At 36.1% G+C, this 12,322-nt stretch overlaps 1 protein-coding gene across 4 annotated transcripts in view; it reads left to right on the top strand.

Moving 5' to 3' along the window:
* The window catches only part of Tbck (TBC1 domain containing kinase), a 193,713-nt gene that overhangs the window by 101,077 nt on the left and 80,314 nt on the right, over positions 1-12,322 (top strand). For all 4 annotated transcript variants that reach the window (XM_013150594.3, XM_013150592.3, XM_013150593.3 and 1 more), the window contains 2 exons: positions 1,351-1,387; positions 2,445-2,606. In XM_013150594.3, the coding sequence (XP_013006048.1) occupies positions 1,351-1,387; positions 2,445-2,606 (199 nt within the window). The remainder of the gene's footprint in view (positions 1-1,350; positions 1,388-2,444; positions 2,607-12,322) is intronic.

Raw genomic sequence — 12,322 nt, 5'->3', positions numbered from 1 at the left:
TATCCTATTGTCTTAGAAACAAGATTCCTCTTAGATCTTCATAAGTATTAAGGTTAATAATTACAGAGAATAAAGTGGAGTAAAATGTAATGTTGAGGAGTTGCTAAAATAACCCAGGAATGGTTCTCAATGACAAACAATTGCCTTTCATCAAAAAGATATCATAATCCAAAGGTGGACTAATACTGTTGAAACCAATCTCTTCTAATTTTTTATGCTTAAATTAGGGTACAGAAGTCACATTTTGTTATGTTTTATTGTTTTTTACAACCCTTACTCATTACTGTGCAATCACATTTTTTTTTTTTTTGTCTTTTTCGTTTTTATCGGTACTAGGGATTGAACTCACGACTGCCTGCTTGCAAGGCAGGCGCTTATGCCGCTGAGCTAAATCCCCAGCCCCGCAATCACATATTTTGATACTCTTCTATGTTCCTATTGGTAATGTTTCTAGAACTGTCAGCATATCAACCTATCTAACTGGTCAGTGGGCTTTTTCTGCCAGTAGCACGTGTGTTTAAGTGAGCTGGTAATCGTATAGTTTTGACTGGCATTTGAGAGCATAGGTACTCCTGTGTGCAGTGAGCAGTGTAAAGAAAGTATGCAACTCTGCTCATAAATTTATGATCAAGAGGAACCAAAAAGCACATTTAGGTAAGCTCTGTAGTAACACAAGTCTTTGTTTAATAGTGGCTTGTATTGATTAACAAAGCAAAATGAAATAAGTACTTTTTCAGGAAATGATTATTTTAAACTTGCTAATGATAGTCCCAGTCCTAGGGTAATGGAAGACGAAAGGAGACTCTGGCTCGAGCCGCGGGTGGGAAAGGATCCCTTCCTTGGCTTCGTTCTCTTCCAGACCGAGATGGACTGGACGCTGCCTCTCTACTGGGGAGGACACTCTGCTTAGTCCACTGCCGCACATGCTGAGCTCGCCCGCAGACACCCTCACACACACCCAAGACCAGTGCTAATCAGATGTCTGAGTGCTCTGCAATCCAGTCAGTTTGACACCTAAGATGAACTGCCAAAAGGCCTTTTAAAATCTCGCACTATTTTTTGTACAACTGGAAAGTACACCCTTAACACTAGCATACTAGCATTACATTTGAATTAGAATGGCTTGAATATACCCTTTAATGAAATGAAGATGCTCTGTGCATAATTCCTGGCAAAAAGGTCATCTGCATTTGTAATATAGATAAATATCATTGTATAATAAAATATTTGTGACAGGTAATTACATTGCTTTTATTTTAATGAATAGAGTTTTTTAAGCCAATAATGGTGATCATTCTAATTGTATCTTTTATTTTCTCTATTTTTTCCCTGTATTTTTTCTACTCATAGCTGTATGCCATCCCTTGGTTTCTCACCATGTTTACTCGTAAGTATCATTATCCCTTTCCTTTTTTAGTATCTTATCAGCTAAAACACAGCTCCACGCTTCCCTAGCATTTTATATTATTTTACAATAATATTAAGATTTAATGTGCATCCTTATGTAATTCTGTTACGATAGACTTGGGTAGAAAAGAATTTGAGTTGTTCTGTTCCTTGAATATTACAAACGGAACTGTATAGGATGACAGTCTGTTTTACATGTTGATGTTCATACAAGCTTTTCCCAATTCTGGAAAGAGAATTTAACAAACTATAGTCCTTACATGAGCTCTATGAAACCAGTTTTGAAACCAAATCAGCCTTAGTTTCTAGGGAAATCCTCTAAAAATAATTCTATTTTTTAAAATTAGTGTTCCTCTAGAAATTAAGCAGATTATGTAACTGTGGAATATGTTAGAATATTAATAGAGTATGTATCCTTATTTACATATAATGGACTATAATGAAATAATATTATGAAATAGATTTGTAGACATTCCCTGAAATGATATACACAATATTATTAAAAAAGAAAAATTATTCATAGAATTTTTGGTGGCAGTTATTAAATTTATTAAAAAGCAGTTATGCAAAATGAAAATGTAACCTTACTGTTAAAAGTTTACCTATATAAATAAATTTATGCAAATAATATAACTCAAAAATTCTGGGAAAAATATTTTATGAATGGGACAAACTTCTATTGATCATAGAAGTTAGAAAATATCTTTCCATGCAGCTGTAATCTTTACCAACTTTTAAGAGCCTTTGAAAGTTACAACTTATAAAGCCAAATAAGCATTTTTGAAGTTTGAAAGTATTAACTATTTATTTGCTTATGAATGGACAGGTTCTGTGTTGCCCAACCTGGCCTCAGAATTGCAGTCCTCCTGCCTCAGGCTTCTGACTGTGGGATTGCAGGCACAAGCCACAGTGCTGTAGGTAGTGTTAGCTTTTAAAAAACAGGCCATAAATTAATAGTCATGTTTTGAGTAAAGCACATTTAGTTTTTTGTTTTCTTTTTAATTTTAGTGAATTAATTTTTAAAAATTATTCTACAGATGTATTTCCATTGCACAAAATATTCCACCTCTGGGACACCTTACTGCTTGGGAATTCCTCTTTCCCATTCTGTATCGGAGTAGCAATCCTCCAGCAGTTGCGGGACCGTCTTTTGGCTAATGGCTTTAACGAGTGCATTCTTCTCTTCTCTGATTTACCAGGTAAAGGTCTAAGTAAATGGCATCGCTAGATGTAATCTGACTAAAAACTGCAAAAGCAATCATGCAGGCCTTGGGCATCTCTCCCGCTGGGACCTGGTCACCCCTCTCTGCACTCTGCCCCTTGCACGTGGCCTCCTGCACTGGCCCAGCTGGGGCACAGCAGCACACTGCAGTTTACTTTAAACATAGTGATGCCAGGAGAAGGGTAAAAGTCGGGGAAGTGCTGGTGCTCACCCTCTCGCTTAGCTTAGGACAGAGCTCTATCTGGAGCTTGTGGGGAGTAAATGCAGCTGCTGGGAAGGTGTTGGAGACCGTATGTTTATGGGAAAAAGGAGATCCACCTGGAACTTTGCTCCCTCCGAGCGCAGCAGCTTTCTAACAGCGACAGTTTGAGAAGTGGAAGCCCTGGCCTCTTAGGAGCTCTAAACCACTCAGGGAATTTCTGTGTCACACACAACAGTGTACTAAGTTAAGCTGGATAGGACATGCACATGTGAAGAGTCTGCAAAGCTAGGGCTTATAGGTGTAAAGTAGAAGTGGGGGGGGGGCAACCACACTGGATCCTATGGTACAAAAGATGAAGTTATTGTGACTGTCTGGGATGTACTAAATCTGTCAAAGGGGAAAAACCCTTTGCTTTGGCAACAACTAAAATTGTTTTAGGCAGAAAAAGTTTTTTTTCACAATATTTTATTGGCCCTGTCCTTTCTGCCCATTCTGATGCTATCCCACATATTTTTAGGCAAGCACAAATTTTGCTGATGATGTTGTGGTATTTCTATACAATGGAGTATTATTCAGCTATAAAGAAGGATCACATTGAGATATTTATCAATAAATAGGCGCAGCTTGAGACCATACTCATAAGTGAAATAAATCAATCTGGCATGTATGAATGCTGAATAGTTTCCCTAATGTAAGTAATGATTCAAATATATAAAAATATGTGGTAATCATGATTCCCCATTATGTGGCTTTGAAGCCTTATAAAGTTTTCACTTATTAATTGGAAAGGCTTTATTCTGGGCTTCTTGATATGGAAATATTGGAAGCTATAGTATATGAAGTTTTATTCAAATATTTCAAGGAAAAAGATAGACACTATGGTAACTACTAAGTCGGGTTATTTGGTGGTGAAGCACTAGGTTGCTGAAACAGTCATGCTTTGACCTATATTGTTATATTGTTATGTCCTGTTTTATCTCAATCCCTTATTCATTAAAAAAATTATTTAGTTATCTTTTATGGTTTTTTTTAATTAAGGGGAAAAATTAAAAAATATTAGCAGGATATATAATAGTAACTTTTTTTTATTTCCTATTAACTTGTTTTGAAGTCCTATAATACTCCCACTATCTTGTTTTGACTGATTAGACCCTGTTCCATTCTGTATGATAGTATCAAGTTTGAGGGTATAGGCAACTACTTTGAAGGCAATAAGATTCACTAAGACGCCCATTCTGGTTTGACTATTGTCTCCTTTGGAAATCCTGTAATGTTTACAATGCTTAAGTTTTATTGGTCTTGTTCTCTACTGTTTTGTTCAGCTTTATAATATCTAATGAGATAGACAATTCTTTTTAAGGAAACAAGAGACATTGTTGATAACCATTGTTGATAACCTTGTACTCTGTTCTACATCATGTGCTATGTCTATCCTTGGTTTTGACTGACAGCTTTATTTTGCCATATTTGACTTTATTCTCTCCCCCCAAAAAAAGTAATAAGAACTAAGGAGTAATAAAACCCAAAATGTGTAAATTTTGTTGTAAAAAAGAGAGGGAAAAAAGAGCTCTAAAGGATACAACAGCAAGTGTGTTTAGGGATGTTAAATAGCTGACCATATTAATGTTTTTGGTTGGATCATTGAGCACAACTGTTTGCAGTCTCACTGTTTGAATGTCCACTTTGTATGCTTTGATACTGTGATTTGAGCAACTATCTCTAAGATGATAAAATGTAATCTACTAACTGGTGATTTCTTACTTTTTTTTTTTTTTTGGTAGTTCTGTATTAATTGTACCCTTACACTGCTTTGTTTTGTTTTGTTTTTTCTCTTTTTCCTTTTAAATAAAATTTTAAAAAAACAAATTTTGCTGATGATAAACACACTTAAAATTATCCAATAGGTAAATATGCATGAAAGCCAAAGAAAAGAGAAGAAGAATAAGATACTTGCTGTCTTCCTTATTTTGCACTTTTAGTGGATGGTCTGTATATTCTGCAGTCTCTCTTAAAAATCTTGATATTCTGCAATCTCTCTTTAAAATCTTCATCTTGAGGGGAAATAATAACAAAAACGCAATGGAATAATCAAAAACTTTTCCTTTCTTCTTCCCCAAGTTAAAAGTATCACTAGCAGCTAACTTATCAAATTTTAATTAAAGTGAATTATTTCTTTTATAAACAACTACTTTATTTTTTCTGGAAGATTATGAAAGTCAGGGTTTTTTTTTCCTCTTTTGTTTTGCACAGGAATAAATCGTTAGTTTCCCAAAGTAGGAATACTGTTTGTACCCTACAGATGTTTCCTTGTCATTCCCAACTCTCAAAAAAGAAAAAAAAAAATTTTTAAAAATGGGATGACTGATGAGGATTAAAAGATTTATTTCTGATCATTTATAAATATGTGTGTATTAGAAATGCTGATTGTTCATTTTTAAATCAAATACTGTAAATGTAATGGTTTTCCGGCTCTGTAAATGTATGTTCCCATTAAACACAGGTAAAGGAATCTGATTTAATATTTTACAGGACAACTATCAGTAAATCTTAATCAAAAAGGCTGGCTAGGGGGCTGGGGATTTAGCTCAGCGGCATAAGTGCCTGCCTTGTAAGCAGGCAGTCGTGAGTTCGATCCCTGGTACCGATAAAAACGAAAAAGACAAAAAAAAAAAAAAAAAAAAAAAAAAAGGCTGGCTAGGCCAACTCTATATTTTGCTTCTAATTTTGAGTCAGTTAGGGTTAGGGTTAAGGTTAGTTTATAAAGAAACATAGGATTAACCATTGATATGGACTTATTAAATAAGTTGTACTTTACTGAAATGCCACCTAGCTAAGCTTAAATAACAAGCAAAACAAATTTAGCTGCAGTCGTTGCTAAAGCAGATTGGCTAAATCACTATTCAGAAGATCTCTTGCACATGTGAAGAGTCTTGGTAGTAATATAATAATATAGACACCACATGGTTGGTGACCTTGTGAGCGAAATAGGCAGCCTTGTTAGTTCTGCTAGCCTAGAATCTAAGAGCGTGGTGAGTATAGTTAGATCACAGAGGATCCACGTGTGGCTCCACCGCCTCGCGCTAGCTAACCCTAGAAAAATGGCTCACCCTCCTGGTCTGTTTCCTCATCTCCAGTCATAGGGGAATGTTCATAGTAACTACTGCACAAATTATCATGTTCAACCAGGATATCTAAGGAACTTCAAGCCTTGCTTGGCGAAGAACAAAGGCGAGATAAGATATTATTATTATTATTACTTTCCTCATTTTTGTCATCCTGTCATAATTTGCTTGCCTCTTGGTAATATAAATGCAATGATTTCTTCAGTTGTCTTTTCCTCGAAATTACTGAATTAGACACCTTTCCAGGTCTCACCCCCAGTGACCTGCCTTCGGCCCAGACCTCTCCTCTCACAGCACATGAACTGTGAGCTCATCAGCTGATGCATGTAATCTCTCCATCCCCTCACCTTCTAAACCCGTGAGACTTTGGGGGGACCTGTGAGCCTGCGTGAGTTCCCTCTCATTTCTTCCCTCTTTCCTTCACTTTGTGATCTTTACTTCTTGTAGGGAGAATTCAGCTGCAAATTGTAATTCTTTGGCCAAATTTTTTTTCAAATTCTGTTGCCTTGTAGATGATAGAGTGTGATTTGCATTCCAAGGAAGTAAAGTGGTGCTACAAAATTTTGCTGAAAGTTCTTGACATGTATTGGTATGTGTGCCATGTTTGTACTAGAGAAACCAATACGAAATCAGTGCGCTTGGCATTTCTCATGCAATCTAAAAACAGTGGCAGCACATTTTGGAAGAATACTGAACTTTCATAGCTTGGATTTTGGCCAGGAGTGTCAGAGAACATTTCCAGGGTTACAGCCTTTTAATCGCAATGATGTGAGGAGGATGCCAGGATTCATTCTGTCCTCCCTCTTCAGTATCATTCTGCTGGAGTACCTATTTGCTTGATTTTTTAGAAATGTCTTTTGAGGATACATCCACATAATTTTGAAGATGAGTATGACATATGAGTAAGACCCAAAAGACGATAATTTGAATGGCTTTCTGAAAGCATAGATTTTTAAATACTACATTTTGTTGTGGCATTTCCTTTGTACAGTTGAATATTGATTCAGAATATTAATATCATTTTATATAGTTGAAACAGATTCTTAGAATACATATCTGCATTCTTGAACTCCCTCAGTCGGGAATATTTACAGCCAGGAAAGAAAATTTCTTTAGAAAACCTATAGAAAGAAATTGGTAAATCTCTGTGAAAGAACTCTGAGAATAAAACTGTGATTTTAAAATTAAGAGACAGAAATATGTATGTGTAAACTGTTTTAGAAAGAGCACTGATTATCCTGGAGAATTTAAGCATATGAAAAGTTTCAAATCTTGTTTGCAGAAAGAAATTAGCATTTAGCTGAAAATCAATAGTATGATATTTGGTTTATTATACCAAACTTAATTTAAGGAAAAAACTTTCAGTGAATTTAAAAAGCATTTTATTTCATTATTACTAACATACTTTACAATAGAATTTAATTTTCTACACAAATGTGAGGGCATATTAGTAGTGTATTACTGTTTTCACTAGTTCAAAGTATTGTAGGTGTTGTGATATGATAGTGTCTAAAATTATTTATATTGACTTAATACAATTTGTAATACAGTCCTCATTTAGCAGAGCATGGCATATTTCAACACTTTTTTCACTCGTTATGGTTGTACAGATCAATAGGTTTCATTTTATCAGATCAATACCTGCATATAACGTACTTTGATCAGTTTCACCCCATCGCCCCTTGTTGCCGCCTAATTTCACTTTTTTTCAAGGTTTCAACAGATGTATTTTGAACATATCCATCTCCTCTATTAACCAATATTATACTCCCCTTATTCTGTTTCTCTTGTCTTAAAAATAGTCTCCCTTCTACTTTCTTGTGTTTTTTGTTCTCAAGATTCCCCAGGTTAGAACCCTCAGTATTTGCCTCTGTTTGACCTCTGTTGCTCAGCATGATGATATCCAGTTCCATCCAATTTTCCTGCAATTAGCAAAATGTAATTCCTCTTTGCTCCTGAATAATACTTCATTGTGTGTGTAAAATGCATTTTCTTTATCCATTCATCTGATGTGCACTGAGGCTGGCTCTGGATCTTGCATCCTGTGAGTTTTGCTGCAGTAAACATGCGAATGCAGGTGTCTGTACTGTACAGACTAATTCCTTTGGGTATATACTGGTAGTATAGATAGATGTACAGTAGTATAGATGGGTCATACAGCAGCTCGAGTTTTAGTTTTTGAGAAACCTCCCTACTGAGTGCCACAGCAACCACTAACTTACATTTCCAACAGGAGTGTAGAAAGACTTCTTTTTCCTCCATACTCACCGACATTTATTGTTTTGTTGTTGTTTTAATGATACCCATTCTGATTGGGATGAGGTAGATTCTCAATGTTGTGATTTGCATTGCCCTAATTGCTGAAGGTGCTGAACATATTTTTATATATTTTTATTGGCCATTTGTACTTCTTTTGAGAATTATCTGTCCACTTCATTTGCCCAGTTGATTGTTTTGGTGCTAAGCTTTTTGAATTGTTTAATTCTAGACACTAGCCCTCCATTAGCAGAGTAGTTGGTAGAGATTTTCTCCAGTTTCAGTGGGCTGTCTGGTAACACTGTTGATTCCCTTTGCCGTACAGAAACCTATCAGTTCGATGTCCCGTTTGTTGATACTTGCTGATTCTTTCCTGTGCTATTGGAGTCCGCTTCTGCAAGTGTTTGCCTGTGCCTGTCTATAGCTTCAAGTGTTTCTCCATTGTTTTTTAGCAGTTTCAGAATTTCCCATCTTATTCCTAAGTCCTTGATCCATTTTGAATTGAATCTTTAGCAGTTTTGCTGGCACGGTTTTTGGAGAGACTAACTTTCTCCAGTGTGTATTTCTAGCTCCTTTGTCCACGCTCAGATGGCTGTAGCGGTATGGTTCATTTCCATGTCATCTATTCTGTTCCACTGTCTATTTTTGTACCAGAATGATGCTATTTTCTTTAGTGTGGCTCTAAAGTATAATTCAAAATTGAACATTGCAGTGCCTCCTGCCTTCCTCTTTTGGAAAGCAACACATAGTTCTGTGCTACATTTTCTAAGATCCATGATAAAAAACATTGAGGCCATTTTTTTCAAATTACATACAGATATGTTAGAACTAAAACAAAATGAATGGTTTTAGGAGAGCGAAATGGTAAAATACACAAACTGACTCCCCTGCTTTTTCATTTTTCTGTTTATACTCAAGATGGAATTGGACAGTTGCTGAGGGTCAGAGCATAGTTGAAATCTTAATTAATCTCAGTTCAGTTTGTTACGCTGCATACATTTATGGTTCCTTTTATCTGTTTATTGGGAGGGGCATCTTTATTTTCCTTTTTTTTTTCTTATTTGGTACCAGGGTTTCAGCCAAAGCCTCACCCTTGCCGGGCAGGCTCTGCACCCTGAGCCATGCCAAGCCCTGTTTAATGGTGATCACCTTTTGGTGATCCCTAGGTGAGGAAGGAGAGAAGCGCAGCCGTGCATGTTGTTCTTTCTCACTGACCTGATACGCCTCCGCAAAATCAAAGACGATCTACTTTCCTTACTTGTGTTTACATCAGAGAGCAGTAGTGAGCTGCTCCTTAGCTCACTCATGTGTCTGCACTCTTTACATTGATGTGATCCAAGAGTTACTTTGCGCAGCATATATTGTTACCCTATGAATCATAGCGTGATTCATGTTATCAGTTGGGACACCAGGCAAAATCATGATACCTTATTAAATTTAAAATTCAGTTGACAAAAAATTTCATATGACTGTGTCCCAAATATCCATTTTTATTTGAGATGCAAGTTTTACTAATGCCCTGCAATTGTGTTTACTAAAGCTGGCAACCCTCATTATATGTGTTAAAAATAATTTTTTAAAAAGATACAGAAAAATATTAGGGAATTCAAGCACAACATATATTTTGGGAGTAGGAGACTTAGCTCCAAAATGTCAAATAATGCTGAAATAGTAGCAGATGGCTTTTTAAACTTTTCTGTATTGACATAAAAAATGTAAAACATTTTCCTTTATCCACATGGATATAATGGGGACCCTAAACACCACAACTAAATCTTTTTTAGTCTGTAGATTCTGCAAATTTGAAATGTTTGAGTGTCTCTGTGAGATATTCTGGGTACATGCACGTGGTGTCTGCCGTCTGTCGCTGTTAGGATGGGAGTGGCAGCTTTCTGATTGACAGGAGCCACAAATCAATTACTAATTACTCTTCATTCCGAATTTTGTGAGTTACTGTTCTTTCATTGTGACTACCTAGTGAGAATAAACTCCAAAGTGAACTGTTCATTTATATTACTTTCAAAAAACATTAATATGAAATAGTCTTTAGCAGTGGTTTTTACAGTTGAATGACACATGGCTATCTTAATAAATTCCAGTGGAAAAACCCCAGTGTTACATAGCACAGCACTGAACGGGCCTGCCTTGGATTTACTTTACAGGCAGTAGAAGATTAAAGTTTTCCATTAATGCCAAACCATGAAAGGCCTGACACAACATTATGAGTGTTAGGCATTCAAGAGATATTACCCTGCTTATTTTAGGCCTTAATAAATGAAGCACTATTAATTTTATCTTTGCACTGTGTGATAATATTGGTCAAGCTTTATTAAGCGCATATTTTGTTCATGGTTATTCAAATAAGAATGAAATGAATGTAATTGTAGGGTCAACCATTCCAATCTGGTTCTTCTACTTAATTTCTCTAAGAATTCATCTTCCCAGTAAATAATTTGCTTTTCTTCATAGATTATTGTTTTAGTTACCTTTCTGCCACTGCTGAGACAAAACACCTGATACCCGAAATTAAGAAAGCAAAGGTTCCTTTGGCTCATAGTTTGTGGAGGTTTCAGTCTGTACTCAGCTGGCTCCAAAGCGGAGTGATTCATGGCTAAGTGGCAGCCATTCTTGGCAGCAGAAGACAGCAAGAGCAGCATGTGCAGAACCGGCGGTGGGGTGAGGGTGGAGAGTGGCCCTTCTCCTCCCTTATAATGTATGCAGGCTGTCCGCCCTAGGAGGAGGGTAGCGCTCCTGCCCTCCCTGTGCCCTGCTCTTGCTCAGGCTGAGGATGTTTATAAAGTGAGGACCCTGCCCCGGGCTGAGTCTCTTGGTTAAACTTGTGAACTTTTCAAGTTGACACAGTGTACCAATCATTACAGTTATCCTAGTAAAACTTCATCTGCTCAGTCTTAAATGAAGGTTCACATCCCTGGCCCTAGCAGCTCAGTGCCCCAGTGGATGCTGGTAAAACACTTAAACAAATGAGCACAAGTCACTTTACACATTTTTCAAGGTTTCCTAGTTTATTTATGTTTTCTCCTTCCCCTCAATACTGATTGCTACCTCACTCCTAAACTATGTACTGCTAATTATACAAACTGCAAATAAAGCCAAATTTCAAAGTAGACACAAATCTGAAGCTTTTCAAAATGTTTTTATTGAGCCAGGAATGTAGCTCAGTGGACACAAGTGCCCGCCTGGCAAGCGCAAGGTCATGAGTTTGATCCCTGGTACCAAAAAAAGAAAAAAAATGTTTTTATTAATGCCTGTTACTTTTATAAAATGTTAGGTTTCGGTGTGGGGCTTTCATACATGCACATATTTTCATTGTACCCATGCCCTGTATTACCTACCTTACACTCTTATCCCCTTGGTTCCTTCTAGCAGTAGTCTCTTTTCTACTCTCATGCCATCTTTTTCATGCTCTACATATTAGAAAAACATGCCAAATGTGCCTTTCTGAATCGTTTATTTCAATTAACATAATGATGCCCAGTTCCATCCCTTTCCTATAAATGACAAAATTTCATTTTTCTTTATACCTGAATAATACTCTGTTGTGTGCACTATACATATACATATATATGCATATACACCACATTTTGTTTATCTGTTCATCTATTGATCAACATCTACACTGGCTCCATCAAATGTTGATTATTGTGAACTAACCATACTGCAGTAAGTTTGGGTATGCAGGTATCTTTGAAGTATGCTGACTTTAACTCCTTCAAGTATCTGTCAAGGAGTGATAAACTGGATGATAGGTTAGTTTTATAGTTTCTTAAGTATCTTCCAAAATTTGAGGCTTTTAACTGATAAACATTTTAACTATTTATGTATAAATAATACTATTTTCATTTTATAGGAATAAATAGATAAAAAATTATATATTAAAATTATGAAAATGTTATTTATGTATTTAGACTGATTTTTTAATATATTGGAGTAAATAGAACAAATCTGATGACTTCTAAATTTATTTTCAGCTTGCTTGTAAGTGGCCTCCCTGGCAAGTGCAAGGTCCTCAGTTCAATTCCTGGTACCAAATAAATAAATAAATATAAATATAAATAAATTTATTTTCAGTTTTAATACTCTTTGTAATATAGA

The sequence above is a fragment of the Cavia porcellus genome, unplaced genomic scaffold (genome assembly GCF_034190915.1).
Source record: "Cavia porcellus strain 051 isolate PalLab524CR breed Dunkin Hartley unplaced genomic scaffold, mCavPor4.1 scaffold_14, whole genome shotgun sequence".
Taxonomy (NCBI): Eukaryota; Metazoa; Chordata; class Mammalia; order Rodentia; family Caviidae; genus Cavia; species Cavia porcellus.
Note: the sequence above shows the minus strand (reverse complement) of the source record. Positions and strands in the feature narration are given on the sequence as shown.